The sequence below is a fragment of the Lampris incognitus genome, chromosome 10 (assembly GCF_029633865.1).
Source record: "Lampris incognitus isolate fLamInc1 chromosome 10, fLamInc1.hap2, whole genome shotgun sequence".
In the NCBI taxonomy this organism is placed as follows: domain Eukaryota; kingdom Metazoa; phylum Chordata; class Actinopteri; order Lampriformes; family Lampridae; genus Lampris; species Lampris incognitus.
In genome coordinates this window covers 25,758,003-25,778,700 of record NC_079220.1, presented here as the reverse complement: position 1 = coordinate 25,778,700, position 20,698 = coordinate 25,758,003, and the positions used below count along the sequence as shown (strand labels likewise).

General features: G+C 41.9%; 1 protein-coding gene across 1 annotated transcript in view; it reads left to right on the top strand.

The window, feature by feature from the left end:
* Window positions 1–20,698, top strand: part of ints1 (integrator complex subunit 1) — a 57,699-nt gene that overhangs the window by 35,269 nt on the left and 1,732 nt on the right. Inside the window, 18 exon segments of the mRNA XM_056288378.1 lie at window positions 1,870–2,049; window positions 2,408–2,512; window positions 2,638–2,805; window positions 2,985–3,096; window positions 3,190–3,348; window positions 3,468–3,614; window positions 3,699–3,797; window positions 4,035–4,159; window positions 4,980–5,234; window positions 8,268–8,427; window positions 8,521–8,652; window positions 12,081–12,249; window positions 14,746–14,869; window positions 14,964–15,079; window positions 16,067–16,154; window positions 16,298–16,545; window positions 19,332–19,420; window positions 19,423–19,460. Of these exon segments, the coding sequence (XP_056144353.1) occupies window positions 1,870–2,049; window positions 2,408–2,512; window positions 2,638–2,805; window positions 2,985–3,096; window positions 3,190–3,348; window positions 3,468–3,614; window positions 3,699–3,797; window positions 4,035–4,159; window positions 4,980–5,234; window positions 8,268–8,427; window positions 8,521–8,652; window positions 12,081–12,249; window positions 14,746–14,869; window positions 14,964–15,079; window positions 16,067–16,154; window positions 16,298–16,545; window positions 19,332–19,420; window positions 19,423–19,460 (2,514 nt within the window).

Sequence of the window (20,698 nt, the reverse complement as noted above, 5' to 3'; positions counted from 1 at the left end):
AAATAAATCATGCCAATAGACAAATACCCCCCCTTCCCAAATCGGACTGTTAGCGACGACGTGTTTTTGAATGTCGCACCTCCGTTAGCGATCACGTGTTTTTGAAATTTTTGTATGATGCACCTCTCCCTTCCCCACTGGACAATGTGCACGTGATAATATAATAATAATAATAAATCATATCTTATATAGTGCTTTTCTAACACTCAAAGTCGCTTTACAATGAACGGGGTGAAACAAGACAACAGATAAACAGTACAAACATTACAGGGGTGGATGGGAAGGGGGGGGGCTATGAGAGGGAGAAGCGGCAGCCACACACAACGCCAGCAGTACTCTCTGACTTAAACAGATACAAAAGGGCAAGGAAAAAAAAAACAATAAAAAAACCCCACAGCACTATAGACGTTGATTTTCTGTAGGGGTTTACTCCCGTAGCCTATTCCTCTCCCGAGGTATCCACTAGGCAGTGGCACTATTTAACCCATAGCTGGGGGCTGGTTTGTGGGCATCAGGTAATATCCACACACCGGTGGGCCTGTGTACCGCACATCTAGGGGCCAGACCTCCTCCGAGTCCCTTGTAGTTCAGCCAGTGTCCAAGGTGTACCCAGTTACCGTGTGTCGCCACGAGGAGACACTACATAGGGCTTGCTGTTGGAGAGGCTATGTACTGGCAGGGAAATACTTACGTGCTCAGCTCTGCTGTTCGCATTTTTGCTAGCCAGCGGTGAAGGTTGAGAGTGAGACGTGACAGGCACAGAACACTACAGCAACACACTAGACGCTTCACAACAACCCGACTTCTTACACAAGAATGTCACAGTAATGTGCATGACGAGGCAGTCCTTTTACGCGAGTAGCTTTATTGACAGCTGATGATTGCTTATGGCATGAAACAGGCTTGTACTGTCTCATAGAGAATTTACTTGACTAGCTGGATTATTTTGCTCCTTATTTGTTGAGCACTTTCCCTACAGTTGAGTGTTTCTTTTAACAAAGTATATATATATATATATATATATATATTATAATTCCCCCCAAAAAAAACACATCCAAGGATGTAGGGTAACTCGTCAATTTGAAAAAGGACAGGGACAGGGCCTCATTTTCACCAATTTATTTTGGCCTGAAGAAGGCCTGTAGCAGTAGCCCAAAACGTTAGCATTTTTTGCTGGCCAAAATAAATTGGTTAAAACGAGGCACTGTCCCTGTCCTTTTTCAAATTGGTGAGTGCTACCCTACATCCTTGGATGTGGTTTTTGAAGTATATGTCTTTTGGGTTTAGCGCCACAGTAAGAGTTTCTTTTTGGGAAGGCGCATCCAACGCCCCCATTCCAACATTATATATATATGGGTAGGAGCACGTTTTTGGTTTTTGTTTTTTTTTCCTACAGTATGCACAGGTCTGACTGATTGTTCCAATAGGAAGCTAGTAAAAGAAAATCTATACATAGCTACAGAAAACCACTGAATTGGAAATTTGTCTTATCATTTTGGGCCTCATTCATCAATTGTTTGTCCATACAAATTTGTTCTTACACATCCATGCTATTTTTTTTTAACCCTGAAGTTTGCCTCAGAGACCAGTGTAGAACATGGGTAACCCCTGAATTTAGACACCAATTGGCTAACACTAATGTCTTTGCGAGCCTTTGCGATTGCTCATTGCAAGAGGTAGATGATAGATGTTGGGGGGGGGGGATTACAAATAACCATCAGGCTGTGCTTCTGACTGTCAGACAATCTTGAGAGCTAACAAAATGCCATGGGTGTGTAAGAACAAATACGTACGTATGTACGAACGATTGATGAGTGAGGGCCATTGTTTGGTTGTTTTAAGTGTATAACGTTATGCTTTTGTATGCAGGGCTTGTCCTTGGTGCTCAGTGAAGGAGGTCTGAAAGATGGAGAAGAGCGGGACCAACCCATGGAAGAAGACTCTGCAGATGCTGAGCTCTTGCCAGGGTACCAATGGCTCTTACAAGACCTCCCCAAGCTCCCCTTATTCGACAGCGTCAGAGGCATGACGTCAACCTCTCTACAGCAGGTCAGTGTCTCCCTCAACAGTGTGCTGCTGCACATATGGACTGCTGCCACATGGACCGCTCAATAGCTTTCAGATTATATTCAGTTTGCTGTGTAGCAGCTATGTATGCTGTTGCTTATGGAATGTTGTGGCGTCTGTTAGTTGGGTAGATTTGTGTGCGTCTGAGTTTCAATTTTTTGTTTCTTTTGTGTATTAGAGAAGGGTACACTGTTTCTAAAATGTTTTTTAGGTTCTATCTTCTGTCTGTGTAGCATGAACTGGCTTGAAAAGAATTTCATCCCTAAGGACAATAAAGTAGATGTCAGTCTCTTTGTTTTCTTTCTCAGTCACTCTCCCTTTTATTTTCCTTGTTCCCAAGGCCATTCACATGGAGACTGATCCACAGACCATCAGCGCATATCTCATCTACTTATCCCAGCATGCACCAGTCGAAGAGCAGGCTTCACATAATGACCTGGCTCTGGTAAGCATGGTGCTTTCCTATCTTTTATTTTTTTCTGTTTTCTTTTCCTTTCATCAACCTTTGTCACCCATTTGGATCAAAGATGAGATTGAGATGCACCTGGTTTTTATTGTGCCTTCCCCTAGGATGTGGCTCGTTTAATTGTGGAGCGCTCAACCATCATGAACAGCCTGTTTTCCAAGCATTCCTGCCGACCCGAGTCTGATGCCGTGCTCTCTGCTTTCCTCACTATCTTCTCTTCTTACATCAAGCGAATGAGGAAGACCAAGGAAGGAGAGGACCTCTACAGCTGGGTAAGAACCAGCTTTGGTTACATTTTCACTGCTCTGTTTGTTAGTGTTTTATTGTAACACAAAAGAGGCGTAGCCATGATGGAAAGGCTTTCTTTTTCTAACAAGATATACCCTAACCCTCATCACTCGACAGTTGATGTGCTGAATTGTATTATTTATTTTTTAATAAATATTTCCAGTCGGAATCACAGGACCAGGTGTTTCTACGTTGGACTACAGGAGAGACAGCTACCATGCACATACTAGTGGTCCATGCCATGGTTATCCTACTCACTCTGGGGCCACCCAAAGGTTGACCTCTGCAACAAAACCCCCAGCTTTCATCATTTAAGGTTTCTCACAGATGTGTTTCAATACTATATGCATATGAATCTTTGTTTGCAGGAGAAAGTGACTTCTATTGTCTATTGGACATTTGGTTTCCCGACAAGAAGCCTCTCCCTACTGCCTTCCTGGTTGACACATCAGAAGAGGCACTTCTGCTGCCCGACTGGTTGAAGCTGAGAATGATAAGATCGGAGGTTTCCCGGCTGGTGGATGCAGGTGCAACCTTCACCAAATAGCATAGAGTTAATCGTTCAACTCACATTTGTAAGCGAATTTTATTTAATATAGGTTTGTATTTGATATTTAATGTAAGCTTGTGTATGTGTTTCCCTAAGCCTTGCAAGACCTGGAGCCTCAGCAGCTTTTGCTGTTTGTGCAGTCTTTTGGCATCCCAGTATCCAGCATGAGTAAACTTCTGCAGTACCTGGATCAGGCTGTGTCTCATGACCCACAGACATTGGAGCAGAACATCATGGACAAGCGTAAGCCTTAAGCAACAACATTCTACCTGTTGTCACTCACATTAGATTGATTGATAACCTCAATTTGGATTTCTGCTGCAACAGACTACATGGCTCATCTCGTCGAGGTGCAGCATGAGCGAGGTGCCACTGGAGGGCACACTTTCCACTCACTGCTCAGCTCCTCCCTGCCTCCACGCAGAGGTCAGTGTCTTAAATTCTTACGGAAATGTTTTTCATGTGTTGATTAAAACCTCATAAATGTATCATGTGAAAATAGATCTGTTAATGCATAGATGTAATCCAACATGTTATTTGGTTATGTAATAATGCAGCACACAAATATTACTTCATTTTAGTGTTTTCTATGCTTCCATGTCTTTTGCAATGCTGCACATTCACAGCTCATGGTGTATCTGTTAACTGTGTCTCACTTCACAGATTCTGCTGATGTGAGTAAGGCCAAAGTTACAGTGGAAACCCCTCATAGCTCTGTGAAGATGAGAGCGGCCATTCAAATTCCTGTAATTGGACGTGAAGATGATCTCACTGGCTTACTGCTTCAGGTAGAAACTTCTATCTCTTTCTGCATGTCTATTTTTTGTAAATTCCCTTTAACTTTTTACGAGATCCAAATTTCAGAGGAATTTTGTGAGCAGGAAAGTCATCATTATTGTGATGACATCCTTATTAAAGATCTTAATGTTGAAAGCTCATAGCTTGACAACATGGCCAATTTATTTAATAAGCTGTAGCTTGGGTAAATGGGCTCAGTACAGAAAAAGGCAAAAGAAAAACGAAGAGGTGGGACAATTGAAGATAAGTATTAAGCATCCGTCAACTTTGTCCGTCTCTTCACTTTAGGCTCAAGGAGTTGCATTAGTACTCACCCTACAGCTATGTTTTAGAGTGGGCATCCAACCATCCACTTTTAGAGATATTAAACAGTAGTTTAAAATTATCAATGTTTGGATTTGGATGATTTTGAAAAAAAAAAATCAAAGCCATTTCTTCCGTACTGCATACTTTTTACTGATACAGCCACCTCCAGAAAAAATGTGCATAGTTTTGATTTATCTAGACACAATACATAAATGATTAAACTGGAAAGATTTAAGAGTTGTTGTATGTTTTTGACTTCACACATTTTTTAAATGTGATTCTGTCCCAAGGGCTAGTCAGGTTTTCCTTCTTTTTTTTTCTTTTTTTTTTATCCATTTTTATGACCTCTTACAGCATTTAATGCCAACCCTAACCATAGACAAAGAAATATTGGCTTTCTCTTAATATGCTTCAAAAGCAACCATTTTTGTCTCCTTGACTGATTTGCTAAATTAACTAGTTTTCTAATATTATAATTGTTGTATGTTGCATCTGCCTCCACAGATATTCCCCTTAAAGGTAGACCCTCGCTGGCATGGCCCACCTCCCAGCCAGCTCTCCCTGTCTCTGCAGCAGGCCTTGGCCAAAGAGCTTCTCCGTGCCAAGCAGGGCAATATTCAGCAGAGTGGGTTGGCAATCCGTCTGCTGCAAGCCATAGCAGCCCTGCTCACCTTTGCTCATGCAGGGCCTATTGTCATGGCTATGCACCACAGCCACGCCCTCTCCTGTCCTCTGATGCGTCAGCTTCACCTTTACCAGGTATATTGATCTTGACATCACACAGTGCTCAATATCAAACTGAGATATGTTTAACACTAGAATGGCTAGGATTTCACTCATACCTGAAATGACCATGGGCAGTCAAAATGACTGCCCGTTTTTAAACTATATTCTGTCTAGATAAATACCCAATTGAGATATTAATGCATTGCATATGTTAGTATGTCTGTTAGGAAATGACTGACACCAAAATTAACATTTTAACAACTACAATACTATTTTTGAACAATTTAAACTTCAGAGAGACATGGTCGAACTTGAATAGCAAAACAGAAAAAAGTGAAAATATTACCTGAAAAACAAAACTGAAAACACATATTGTTAATCTAACAAATGTAACAAGGCCTATAAAACAGGAAATGTAAAAAAAAGAACTTAAAATAACCATTGAAACAGTCCCAAACGATCACCGGAACGTAAAAACTACTAGAACGACCGTGGGCCGTCAAAATGACCGCCCATGGTTTTTAAACTCTATATATTGTCAAGACCCAATTGAGATATTAATGCATTGCATATGTTAGTATGTCTGTTAGGAAACAACTGACACCAAAATTAACATTTTAACAAATTTAATACTATTTTTCAAACAATTTAAAATCGCCACTGTCCATCGTCTGTAAATACTGAACGCCTCGTTGATAGTCATGGTGCGTCTGAAACGGCGTCTGTAACCAGACATGTTGACAATAATCACAAATCAAGTTTAGACTATTACTCTGCACTGGAGAGCGCTATTGTGTTTCTAGTACAGAGCAATGAACTTCGAAAAGGAAATGATGCCAAAAACACACGTCATAAATAGTAACATGACGCGCATGATCACGCGCAAATTACGAGCCATCTTTTTGACAGCTCATGGTCGTTTCAGGTCAATATTATCATAACCGTTTTTTGTACAATTGATCTAAAACTCATTTTCATGTAAAGATATGCAATTTTAGGAGCATTCAGGGACCGGCAGGTGTGTATCTTTTTTTTCCCCACAAAGTTATTAAACTTTGAAAATCCAAAACTGTCAAAATGACGGCCTTGGTCGTTCTAGTGTTAAAGGATAGATTCATCTTTCAACATAGGCCTATTAAAGTTTTGTAAGGCATCATTTAAAATTGAGGGTGTAACAGTTCACTGAAGTCATGTTTTGGTCTGTTTTTTTTCCCCCTAGGTTCATAAAAAAGGCCTTTAATTTTGATATAATTCAACACTCTCTTGTAGATTTTCAACTTTTATCACAAATAAATAGAAAAAACATAACTGGAAAGAGTCTGGGACTTTCCATGATACTTTTCTTTATAGGATTATGTGATAAGCTTGCAAAAATGTCAAAGATGACTTGGCAAGAGTCCCTAATAACCTTAAACAATGTCTACATATATTATCTTCGGTGAGGGTTGCAGACTACCACATGTCTCCTCCGATACATGTGGAGTTGCCAACTGCCTCTTAACCTGGCAGTGAGGAGTTTCGTCAGGGAGACGTAGTGCGTGTGAAGATCCCGCTATTCCCCCAGTTCCCCCTCCCCCTCGATCAGATGCCCCGAACGACCAGAGGAGGTGCTAGTGCAGCTACCAGGAAACATACCAACATGTCTGTAGGGGCGCCCGACCAAGCCATAGGCAACATAGGGATTCGAACTGGCAATCCCCGTGTTGGAAGGCAACGGAATAGACTGCTACGCTACCCAGATGCCCCTTCAGAGGTTTCTCTAGGAGGTGTCAGAGGTTAGCTTACCTCCCAAAGACAGTCTAAGCAGAAACTTAACTCATCTATAGACTACAGCCTAGTCAAATCTGAGCATGTACATCTGAGGTTAATTCACAGATATTTCTGTTGACTCTGCTGTCTATTAAAGGCATACTTTGTGTTCATGAACCAAGGCCTGTACCGAATGGCGAATACATGAACCATTAAATCCCTATTTAGCATTGTACGGAAGAAAAAGAAAATGTACCGATTGCTTCAATATTGAGAAATTCACCGCTTTGCTGAGTCTTCTTGTTAGGCTTCCACACAGTCCATTGGCGCAGCCGTTAAAGCCTTTCTAAAACCATTAGGCCTATCTCATTTTCTAAAACTGGAAGATCACAGTGGTCGGACACTTTTCAATGTGTTCCATTAAAAGTATAGTTGCGGGCATCCAGGTCTATTCCGTTGCCTACCAACACAGGGATCTTTGGTTCGAATCCCCGTGTTACCTCCAGCTTGGTCAGGCATCTTTACGGACACAATTGGCCATGTCTGCAGGAGGGAAGCCGGATGTGGGTTTGTCCTGGTCGCTGCACTAGCGCCTCCTCTGGTTGGTTGGGGCACCTGTTCAGGGGGGAGGGGGAACTGAGGGCAATAGCGTGATCCTCCCACCAGCTACGTCCCCCTGGTGAAACTCCTCACTGTCAGGTGAAAAGAAGTGGCTGGCGACTGCACATGTATCAGAGGAGACGTGGTAGTCTGCAGCCCTCCCCGGATCGGCAGAGGGGGTGGAGCAGCAACCGGGATGGCTGAAAAGAGTGGGGTAATTGGCTGGGTACAATTGGGGAGAAAAGGGGGGAGGGATAAAAAAAAGAAAGTATAGTTGCAAATCACGATATTTATCACGTTAAAATATCTATTTTACACTTCTGTATATACATTTCCCTTCTAAATCTGTACTGGCCTTTGGAATTATGTGTCTGTAACTAGCACTGACTGTACTGTGAATTTGCTGTTTTTGAAAAAAAAATTAGCTATATCATGGTTTTTGAATGCTTTAATGATTCCCCCATTGGACTTCCAGAAAAGTCAGCAAAATGGTAAATTTCTCAATACTGAAGTGACTGGTGAAGTTTTCGTCTGTGCGATTTTAAATGATGACCAATAGCCATTTGATGAGGTTTGGGTTCAAAAACTGTGACCCCCATCCTTCAATTTCAACATTACATGGTCTGCTTATTCACTGAACTGAGATACAACCGATTTCAGTTAATTTAATCTGTGTCTTTCTTTCCTCTCCCTTCTTCCAATATCTGCCCTTCTCAGCGTCTCGTTTCCCAGGACATTGTCTTCTCCACACTATTCCTCAAAGTCATTGTGGAGATGTTGACCTGGCTCGAGAACCCAAATGTGGAAGCTGGACCACTAAAGACCCTACTCAAATCCTTTGCTGGCCAATATTCTCACAAACATAGGCATGGTGACGGTGAGCACCTCTATGACTTACCTTTTTTCAGACACTAACTTGTTCAGTTCATCTTAGAGGCAAGTAGTGAAGGATCTTTGTTGTGTTTTACAGTTCGTACAGGCTTCCTTCACCTGGCTGAGGCTTTGGCATATCGCCAGGATACCGAGGTTCCAGTGAGAGCGGTCATCGCCATGCTGAAGGCCGGGGAAAGATGTAATGCAGAGGCTGAGCTCATTGGCAAAGGTTATATTATGTTTTTATTACCAGTCTTATGGTGCACAAGTGAATGTGCTATTATTTATTTGGGAAATGAGTAAGTAAGTAAGCAAGTAAAATTTATTTATATTGCACCTTTCACAGACACAAGTCACAAAGTGCTTCACAGTCAAATAAAACAAGGATAAACAACAGATAAAAATGTTTCGCAGTCAATAAATAAAACAAAGCTCACAGATAAAACACACCAGAGGAAACAGATAAACACAAGTTAAAACATAAAATACCACATGGTACCTAAACATGCTGTCTGAATAGATGGGTTTTTAACAGCTTTTTAAAAGAGTCCACACAACTAGAACTTATTGGGAGACTATTCCAAAGCATACGTGCTGCCAACTGGAAAGCACGATCTCCCGAGTCTTAAAATGTGTCTGAGGGACACTTAGGTCCTCTAACCAGGGTCTTCTAAGAGTTCAGCTCATGGTGTGGTTGTTCAGAAGGTCCATGATGTAATGGGGAGCCTGGCCGTAGGGCGCTATAAGTGAGCGCCAAGATTTTAAAATGAATTTGAAGATTAACAGGAAGCCAGTGCAGAGAGGTTAAACTAGGTGTAATGTGTGACCATCTGTTAGACCATGTTAAAAGCCTATTAGCAGCATTTTGGATGGTTTGTAAATGGTCCAAGGAAGATTTATTAAGGCAGGTAGATAATTACAATAGTCTAAACATGATGAGGGAAAAGCATTTATTAGCATCTCCATTTCAGCCCTTGACACAACAGATATGAGTTGGCTGTTTCTGAAGTGAAAGAGACTTTATCATGTCAGTGTCTTAATATGAGCATCAAAACTCATGGATTGGTCAAAAATCACACCAAGATTATGCAGACTAGACCTAAAAGACAAGGATAAGGCGCCAAGGTTCTGCCTGATCACTGAGTGAAGGTTATCATGAGCAATAGTCAAGTCAAGTCAATTTTATTTGTATAACTCATTATCACAAATTACACATTTGCCTCCGTGGGCTTTACAGCAACACAACATCCTGTCCTTAGATCCTCGCGTCGGATAAGGAACAACTCACTTAAAAAAAAAAAAAAAAACTTGTAACAGGGAGAAAAAATAGGAAGAAACCTCAGGGAGAGAAACAGAGGAGGGGTCTTTCTCACAAGACTGACAGACATCCAAGGGATGTTGTGTTTACACAATTTACAGAATACAACATTGAAAGAGGATAACAGAATTATAATGGAATTATAAGATATGTGAAGAATATGATGAGGAGGATGCCAAGCAGTATCCAGATGCCACCGGAACAGCCTAGGACCTGGGCCACGCGACCACCATCACCATGTAGACCTGACAGGAAGACAGACTACACATGCATACAGGGGAGACTCACATCACACCATTCACATACATAGGAAAAGAGACAAGATAAACATTAGTCACACATCGTAGTGAGAGAAGGATATAATATTGAAACAGGACCGCTGGGATAGGCTCCAGCATCCCCGTGACCCTGAGAGCAGGATAAACGGTTTGGATAATAGATGGATGGATTTATAAGATATATGTGGCAACGAGCATTGTCAGCATAGACTCTAGTGAAGTATAACCAGACTTTTGACCATTTAGGTCTCTCTCCGCCATTGTTACTCAGAGCAGGCTCTTTGAGCGAGTGAGTGAGTCAGTCAGTCAGATGACAGGCTCAGAGAGAGAATGATCTCTTCTGGACGAGAATAGCTGAAATACCTCATAGATAAATGTCTTAATCTTATTTCAAGTTAGAAACAGAGATTGTGATAAAAGGAAAGGTGTAAGATAATGTTTATGTAGCCTAAATAAATAGGAAATTTATTTTAATTTCTCCAATACCAATTGCACAACGGTTAACGTCGGAGCTTATCAGTACTACAGTCTTTAATAATTTAGAATAGAATACATTTTGTCACTTGTACTTACATACAATGAAATTCACTCTCTGCATTTAACTTATCCTAGCTGTGTAGCTCGGAGCCAGTGGGCAGCTGCAGCACCCGGGGACCCACTCCAGTTATTTCTTCCTATTGCCTTGGTCAGGGGCACAGACAGGAATATCAACCCCAACATGCATGTCTTTTGATGGTGAGAGGAAACCAGAGCACCCGGAGGAAACCCACACAGACAACGGGGAGAACATGCAAACTCCACACAGAAAGGACCTTGGATGGCCTGGGGTTTGAACCCAGGACCTTCCTGTTGTGAGGGAACAGTGCTAATCACTGGGCCACTGTGCCCATTTAATACAGGTTTCGGTACCCATCCCTGCTGGCCAGGGACCAGGGCTGGTGGTGGGATGTGGGACAGAGTAGAGCTGACCGAGACTTTAGGTCTGGCCTCTAGCCAGACCCAGGATTCATCAGGGTTGATGACTGGAGGAGGGACAGGATCAGTAGCAGGAAAGGGAGCGGTGTTATTAGGCTTTCGGGCACAGGTTGATGGCTGTCTGATCACTCTGAGCAAATGACAGCTCTGCTGTTGTTATCTTTTTGGGTTGGAGTGCCAGAGCAGCTCAACAGACAGAGGTCCTCCACCAACAAAAGAGCAAAAATAGAATTTAAAATAATATGGTGTGTGCGTGCGTGCGTGCGTGCGTGCGCGCGCATGTTCATGCGGGCGCGTGTGCATGTTCATGCGTGCGTGCTTGCCCACCCGCCCACACTGTGATGGCCTGGTGGCCTGTCCAGGGTGTCTCCCCACTTATCGCCCAGTGACTGCTGGGATAGACTCTGAGCGCAGGATAAGCGGTTTGGATAATTGATGGATGGTTTTGGTAGCATGATGGCTCGGTTTTTAGCACTGTTGCTTGACAGCGTCAAGGTCCTGGGTTTGAATTTTGGCCCTGGCCCTTTCTGTGTTGAATTTTCATATTTTCTCTGTGTATATGATGGTTTCCTCTGAGTACTCTGTTTTCGTACCTTGGTCCAAAAACATGCAGATTAGGTTGATTAACACTAAAACACTTAATTGCGCTAAGGTGCGAGTGGGTGTATGTATGTGTTCACACTGCAGTGGACGGGTAGGATCAATCCTGTCTTGAGCCCAACGCATACTGGAGCAGGCTCCAGCACCCCCGATGACCCTGACCAGTTTAAGCTTGTATAGAAAATGGATGGATAATACAGGTTTTTCATGAATATAATATTAAATATAAAATAAAAGCAGTTTGTGTGGCAGTTTCTTCAGACCTACCCATATTCCCTCTGCCTCAATGTTGCCTTTTATTCATAAAGTGTATTTCTCCTTCCAACCGAACAAATCTGCATTAGCAAAGATGCCTTTGATCCTTTGTCTTTTGCAGCATCCATCAAGCCAGAGAAGCTGTTGTGACATGAAACTTTTTCACGTGGTTACATAAGGATGTATCAATGGCAAAATTAGTTAACAAGCCTGTTATTTATTTATTTTTAGTGTTACAGGGGCTGATGGAGGTGAAGTCGCCTTATTTGGAGGAGCTGCTGTCTCTGCTAATGACTATTGGTACACAGAATGGTACGGCTGGTCCTGTTGCCATGGTGATTTCATTGCTGCTTCAGGAGAGTGAGGAGCGGGCTGTGAAAATGGAAGCCGATTCTGACAAGTGAGCACTGCAATTTTATCTCCCTCTCAAGTCACGCAAGAAACATTTACACATGGCAACCTGAAATGATTGTTGCCTTTGTGGCTATGTACATACTAAGAGTTTATTAGGGATTTGTTTTAGAAACGTTGTATTCATTTTTTGCAATTTTCTGGTGACTGTTCATGTACACCTGTGAAAATCCTACTCTCATCAAAATACTCTGAATTGGCTGTGACAGTGCAACCATGGCAACATTGTTCATTAGACCGAGCCTCTGCAGATGGGAATCTGCCCTCACTGCTGACTGACTTTGGAATTTAGCACAATTATAATTCAATTTTTTAAGCTGGCATTGTTAAATACGCTAAAACAACATGATCAACTCTTTCAGTTCAGCTAGAGGAAATTGCAGTTGTTTTCGCTTTTTAACTTTTCAAAAACCACTAGTCCAGTGTTGCCTTTGCTATTCCCAGATACAATGGTGGAAAGTAACTTTGCAGTTGTTTTGTCCTTCGTGGAAAAAGACCTCATCCTTCCATAACCAGCTGGCGGAATAGTCATGGTATATAGTAGGGGTGGGGAAAAAAATCAATTCACTTAAGAATCGTGATTCTTATCATCTACGATTGTGGATAGATTCCCAAATTCCAAAAATCGATTTTTAAAGACTTTTTTTTTTCAGTCTTAAGTAGCCTCCTCACTGCTGGCAATGTTGGCTTGCCGCACACCTGTTCCAGCTTCCGGAAAACACGACAGTGGCTAGTCAGTCGCTGCTAATGTTTAGCTCTTGGTAGCCTTTATGAAAATGGAGCAGCAAAAAATTCAGACAGTCCCATCATCATTTAAGGCAAGCATTTGGGCGCATTTTGGATTTTACAATCTCCCAGGGAAGAAGGAGCTTGACATGACTCATTCAATATGCAAGATTTGCAAAACGAAGGTGAAGTATTTCGGGAACACTACAAATGTTTGGTCTTTCATCATACGCCATCACCCAGAGTTGAAAGAAGTGGAACAACGACCTCCTGCAACATTAACAAACAACCAACACACACTGCACCACTTTACCAAACTCCCAGCCAATTCTGAACGGGCAAAAAAAAACTAAAATTAGATCCATCACCTGTTTCATTTCAAAAGACCTACTATGCCCCTACAGCATAGTCGACAATGAAGGCTTTAGATTTATGATCCAGACAATTGAGCCAAAGTATGACATACCACCGCGTCCATTTTTTACTGAGAAAGGTTAGGTTTGCCTTTGTGTGTTCACATTATTGCAATCAATTATTAGGTTTGCCTTTGTGTGTTCACATTATTGCAATCAATTATAACTTTTTCAAATATAAAAACGACAATCTTATACACACTTTAGTCTGCTTTTATGCCATCATTTGCCACACCGCCTTTCTTAGCACACAGTGGACTGGAGTAGATCCTGAAATTAGCACCCCTATGTACCAAATGTAGAACCGATTTGAATCGGAAACCTTTTGAATTGAAAATTGATTTTGAATCGAATTGTGACCCCAAGAATTGAAATCAAATCAAATTGTGAGATTCCAAAAGATTCCCACCCCTAGTATATAGCGTTCTTTATTGTTAAATGAAGCATGTATTTGCAGCTGATATGGTGTGGAGCACAGGGGTATGAAGGTGTGTATGAAACATTGATGCTACCCAAGGAGCAGTTGCACATAGTTAAAGAAAATACAGCTCTCCACCATGAACTGCAAACCACACAATCTCAGTATTCACTTGGCTACTACCATTTGGGTATGATGAAGCCTGATAAGATTTTACCCTAAGCAGCTATGTGAGGATGGCCAGGTAGATTTCTTTTGTTGGTAAGATTTGTTAGTGTGTGTAATTTTTTTTGTGTGCAAATTATGCTTGTCTCGTGAATTGATAGAATACAATATGATTTGAAACAACTGAAAAATCCCATCTTGCAGTCTGAATTTGAAGCATGTAGTGTCATCTACGTAAATCCAAAACAACATGCCTTTGGTTCACTTCCTTTACTCTGTTTTGCCATCAAACCTTGGCAACTGTTAAACATTCTACAGCTTTCTCTTACACCACACTTGCAAGTAGTCATTTTCACCATGGTACTTAGTTCTTTAAAAAAGAAAAAAAGCATGCAGTATGAAAACACAAGTCCTTTCATCCCATGATGCATCACCTTTCAACTCGTTGAAACTTTCAATTGCATGGAATGTAAAGCAATCTTTAGGGAAAAAAAATGCTGAATTTGAAACATGACATGTTGCAAACACTGTGTTATAAGCCATCCAATGCTGCAGTCTGGTGAACATGAAAATGCCAGACAGTGTGACATCTGTCCTGTCAATAGTGCTGCAAATCCCCTTTATTATGAGACAAAATAACCTTTTGTGGACAAAATAAACAAACAGAGAGGAAAATCTGTAATTCTATGACATAATTTGTGCAACAAAATTAATGTGGCTGCCACTGGTTAACCTGCCAATTATTTTCACCTTTTTCCAGCAGCTCTGAGGTTACAAAGACAGGGCTGAGTTCAGGGCTGCTGGTTGATTGGCTGGAACATCTCGACCCTGAGGTTACATCATTGTGTCCAGACCTTCAACAGAAACTGCTGTTTGCCCTCAATAAGGTAGGAAAGCCATTGGCTTGTTATCACACGGTAATGGTTTGTGTGTTGTCAATGTAGCACTGATGCATCATTCCATCCTGTTATGTCATTTCAGGGACAAGGCACCCCCTCATACAGGCCTTACCTTTTAGCCCTACTGACGCATCAGTCCAACTGGACCACTCTCCTGCAGTGTATCGCTTCTATTCTCAGCAAGCGCAGAGACCAGAGGTAAGCCACATTTGTCAAACCCTCAATTTATCCTTGTGATCTTGTGTGCCTGTAGTAGATTAAAGCCAACGCAAAGCCTAAGAAATGGTGGGCTTGTGGCAGTGGACACTAGTTGTTATTCAACTTCGCCAAAACAGATGTTTTGTTATTACAAGTTGAAAGACCATGTTATTTTTCCAGCGCTAGAGTTTGGAAGCAAGGCAAAAGGAATGAAAGTGCTCAATAGCATGCCTCTCAACAACAGTGTAACATTTGGTGTCAGTGTTTAGCCACTTGATATTGTTTGATGATATCAAATTGCAGCATAACCTTGAGTCAATTGCTGTCTCACGCAAGTGCAAGTGTTTTCAATTTCACATGATACTAGATGATTTTGGGTGGCACGGTGGTGCAGCGGTTAGTGCAGTTGCCTGACAGCAGATATGTCCTGGGTTTGAGCCCCGGGTTGGTCCAATCTTGGGGGTTATCCCAGGTTGTCCTCTGTGTGGAGTTTGCATGTTCTCCCCGTATCTGTGTGGGTTTCCTCTGGGTGCTCCGGTTTCCTCCCACAGTCCAAAGACATGTAGGTCAGGTGAATCGGCTGTAATAAATTGTCCCTAGGTGTGTGTGTGTGTGTGTCTGTGTGTGTCTGTGTGTGTCTGTGTCTGTGTGTCGATGTCAGCCCTGTGATGGCCTGTCCAGGGTGTCTCCCCACCTGCTGCCCAATGACTGCAGGGATAGGCTCCAGCATCCCCATGACCCTGAGAGCAGGATAAGCGGTTTGGATAGTGGATGGATGGATGAATTAGAGAATTTATGGTAGACAGTAAAGAAACGGCAACAACCCCTTGTAGTGGGATAGTGGTAATACCAGTTGTGAACTGTATTGAAAGGTAGAAACACTCCTGTTGAAATATCACCACTATAACAACGCTAAGCAACAGACTGTTGTCCGAATTATGTTTACTGGTTATGTTCATGTTTAATGGTTTTTGTGTGTTTTGTCAGATTGGACCCATCATCAGCCCTGGATTTTCTTTGGGCTTGCAGTCACATCCCACGAATCTGGCAAGGCCGTGACCAGAAGATCCCTCAGGTGGGCTCCTAAGCCTCTATTCAAAGACACAAAGTCCAGATTGTCCCCCTTTTATTTACATTTTTGATGATGTATACATTTTCCCTGGGAGTCATTTTTTTAATGAATTTGTTTTCTCGCTTGTCCCTTTTTTGACTCCCCAGAAGAAAACCGAGAAGTTTGTCCTACGACTGAACCCAGAAGAACTCATCAGCCTGGTGGACCTGATACTATCAGAGTCAGAGCTGAACGCTCAGATCTCACCCCAAGACAAGAACACCCTGGACCAGGCCTCCTGTTCCCTCATACAGTCCAGGCTGCCTCTGCTTCAATCCTGCTGCAGCGGGGACCTGGAGAACATCAAGAAAGTCTCAGAGTACCTCATCAACTGCACAAAGAAATGGGGGGACAGGTAAGGGGGTTTACTTGTAATTAGCTATCGACCAGTCTTTAGTCCCTACCACTGGATAACTTAACCCTAGTCAGACACTTTTATCTTGTCTCTCTTTTTTTCTCACAATTTTTCCTCTTTTTTTTCTCTCAATTCCCTCTATAGTTGAAGGCACATATGCTTGCCATATTTTGTCCTACAAGGTTGATCAAAGTCCTCACATGCTGTTCAGTTAGACACATATTTTGTTCTTTCTAAATTAGTGTGAATAACGAGCATCTTTTTTTTCCTGTTGTGCCGTGCTGATAAACTGGGTGTAAATCGCTCCAGATTTCCCCCCTCTCACGGCAGATGAACTTTTCAGACATCCTCTGTCAGCCACAATGCTGTGGACCAGGGAAAACTCGATAATTAGGTCTATTGGTGTGAAATTAAAACCAGCAGAAGTCGTCTGTACTGTGATCTCTTTAAAAGCTCAATGTATTATAATGAAGCCAAGAGGATTAAGGCTGAAGCTCTAAACTTGCCTGTGTTTTGAATTCCTGTTCTGACTTAGCTGTCAGAGATCAGGGTGCAACTCTTTGTGGAAGCAAAACCTTCTTTCATGAACATGTCTCTGGCTATTAAACCACTTTAATGAGGAAACTTTGGCCAAGGTCAAGCAAAATTAGCTTCCGAATTACAATATTTTAAGTACAGCTAAGCTGCCTGGTAAAATGGTTGCTGTTGAAAACATGGCTGGATAAAATGGTCTTGAAAGTAAAGGATCCAGCCTTGTGTTGAATAAACACTTGATTGTATGGCAAACATTCTTCTTGTGGAGGCTTATGGCCAGCTAAGCTGGTGTTTATTCCAATTACACATCAACTACTGAACAGCGAGTGGACTCTTTGCTCTTGGACAAGGTCGTCCCAGTTTGCGTAAAGCAGTGCTGGTGGTAATAAACTCTTTAGTATGTCAACAGTATGTCTTATGAGCCTGACAAGAGCCTAAGCTAGTAAGAGGATTTCATGAGACTTCAGTAACTTAAAGGGAATACCTCTGAATTTCATTATTCAGATTTTCACATGCCCAGTTTAGATTAATAAGGGTCTACTATTGTCCTGTACAGACAGAAACAAGAGGAAATGCTTTGTCATGCTTACTAATCCGTGGTCTCATACTAGCTGATCTTCTTTAAACTACCCTTATTTCAGGCGTCCGGGTGGCATGGCAGTCTATTCCATTGCCTACCAACATGGGGATCTCCAGTTCAAATCCCCATGTTACCTCCGGCTTGGTTGGGCATCCCTACAGACACAATTGGCCGTGTCTGCGGGTGGGAAGCTGGATGTGGGTATGTGTCCTGGTCGCTGCACTAGCGCCTCCTCTGATCGGTCAGAGCGCCTGCTCGGGGGGGGGGGGGGGGGGACTGGGGAATAGTGTGATCCTCCCACATGCTACGTCCCCCTGGTGAAACTCCTCACTGTCAGGTGAAAAGAAGCAGCTGGCGACTCCACATGTATCAGAGGAGAATTGTGGTAGTCTGCAGCCCTCCTTGGATCAGCAGAGGAGGTGGGGCAGCGACTGGGACGGCTCAGAAAAGTGGAGTAATCGGCCAGATACAATTGGGGTGAAAGGGGGGGGGGCAAAACTACCCTTATTTCAATGCTCACTTAAACTTCCATTCTCTGGAATGGTTATTGTATTTGCTGTTGACTGTTTTGGATTGCTGAGTACCATTGATACTTTGAGGCAGTTAATTTAAAATTTTAATTGACAGTATTGGCAGAGGTGGACACCCCGGCTTCAGAAAGTAAAAATCCTACCATGTATTTGTTCTAGCCATTCACTAAACAAGGTGATTTACCTGGCTGAAGAGGTGTGCTAATTAAATTCAGCTGGTGTAGTGCATGGGTGGAACAAATACATTGCAGGACTTTACTTTCTGAAGCCGGGTTGTCCACCTCTGAATTGGATGCTACTGCTCTGCCTTTTTATGACTCAGATAGATAGGACATTGTTTTTGAATGGTATCCTTTGTCACACCTTACTCTGTATTATGCATTTGTTTTATATATATATATATATATATATATAAAATAATTGACGGTAAAAAAAGGTTATTATATATATATATATATATATATACACACATATATATACATATATATATACATATATACATATAAAACACTTTTTTTTTTCGGAAACCATCAATGGTGTTAATAAAAGTGCTCAACAAATTAGGAGCGGAATATTAAGATTAATATTTTTAATTATTAATCTTTTTTTATATATATATATATTCCTATATACATAAGATTAATTATTAGTTCTTTTTTTCCTTGCGCTCTTTAATTCATTATTCTCTGTTGAGTCTGCTTGTCAACTGCTGACCACAGTTTCTTCGGATTAAGAGGGAAGCAAATAATCTATCTTAATCAGAAAAAAGTGATCAATTGATTGTCACAATACCCTAGTATAAACAGTCCTTGATACCACGTTTGGAGACTTGTCCCCATGATTGGTTGAGAACCCCTAATACCAGTGTGCCCATGAAACTTCCAGATATAGCTCAAACAATATTCTGCAAATAGCTCCACAAAATATATCCTCCAATTATGTTTCAGTGTACACCACTGGGATCAAAACTGAGTTTTAATTATTTAGTGTCCAGACATATGAGGGGAGAGTGGTTGCGTTCACAAATAGAAACTTGACCATCCTAATGGTGAAATGCTTATGTTTTAGTCTTTAAGTGGCATCATCTGTGTGATTTATAGTTTCTCCTTGTAGTTTCTCATATACTTCGCCGTCCTTTTCAGTCCAATGAGCAAGCGGTGCCAGAACCTGCTGCTGCAGATCTACCTGCACTTTCCTGAAGTCATACAGCATGTAACCCTACCTGATGCTACCTGAGCAGCGGAGGGGCAGCAGATGGCAGCACCTGCAAGGTGAGTGTTTCTTGCTTTTTTTTACAGATTGTGTGGAAACTGCTTAAATGAAAGTGACATTATTTGAAGATGTGACCAACAACAAGAAAAGCCCAAGGAAGGCTATGGTCCAAGTTATAATAAATATCAACATTTTTGCAAAGGTATTTCCATACATAGTTTGCAATCTTTCTTTTAGTTACAAAGTTTAAATTTGAAGTCCAGGGTGTCTCCCCGTCTGCCACCCAATGACTGCTGGACTAGGCTCCAGCATCCCCGCAACCCTGAGAGCAGGATAAGCGGTTAAGATAATGCATGGATGGAAAATGGAAGTAGACAACTTTTCGCCCCCTAGCGTTTCCAAGTGGTATTATCATTTGCGCCGCTGTTGCAAAGACAACTGGATCGCATTCCATTTATTAGCAGCCTGGCTATTGTCCAAAAGCAAGAGACAACGTAAGAATCAAAGAAAGTTGAGTCAGTTCATCTGGACATAACATTTAATGAGAGAAATGTTTCATCACTCATCTAATGCCCCTTTTCCACTACATGGTACCAGCTCAACACGACTCGCCTTTTTCGTTTTTCATTACTGGAAAGTACCAGCATTTTGGTAACTGTTACCACTTTTCTGGTGCCACCTTTGTCGAGGTTCAAAAAAAACTGGAGCGGGTACGTAATCAATGCAAACCAGCTACACTGAGGGGGCATTGTTACGGTAATGGAAAATGACACTCTGCGAGTCAAGTCAAGTTGAGCCCCGGTGCCATGAAAGGGGCATAAGTGACCAGGTATCCCCACCCTTATAAACAATGCAGTGCGTAACGACCGAAAACAATTGGTTACATATGCAAATTGCCGCAACATTAACTAGAGTTACAATGGCCATGTGTACTATACACAGAGGATTAGGAATAGTTGCAATCACAGCATTTTAAGGTGGCGACAGATGTACTCTTAAGCACCCCCCCCCCCTTGGTTCAGGGGTGGTCGTTCCCTCTTCACATAGATGGCCTCTGTGACTCCCTGTTCAAACCAGCACTCCTCCCTATCAAGGATGTCCAAATCCTCATCCTTGAAAGACCTGGATTGAAAGACCTGGATTGTTTAGCATGCATAAATACAACTGTAAGAATCCCATTTTGAACTAGAAACCCCGATCTCAGTGCTACGATAAAAGCAGAGTAAACATCCGGTAGTATTAATAAGTAGGTAGGTTGTTACTTACTGATCAAGTAGAAATAATACCACCTGAAAGT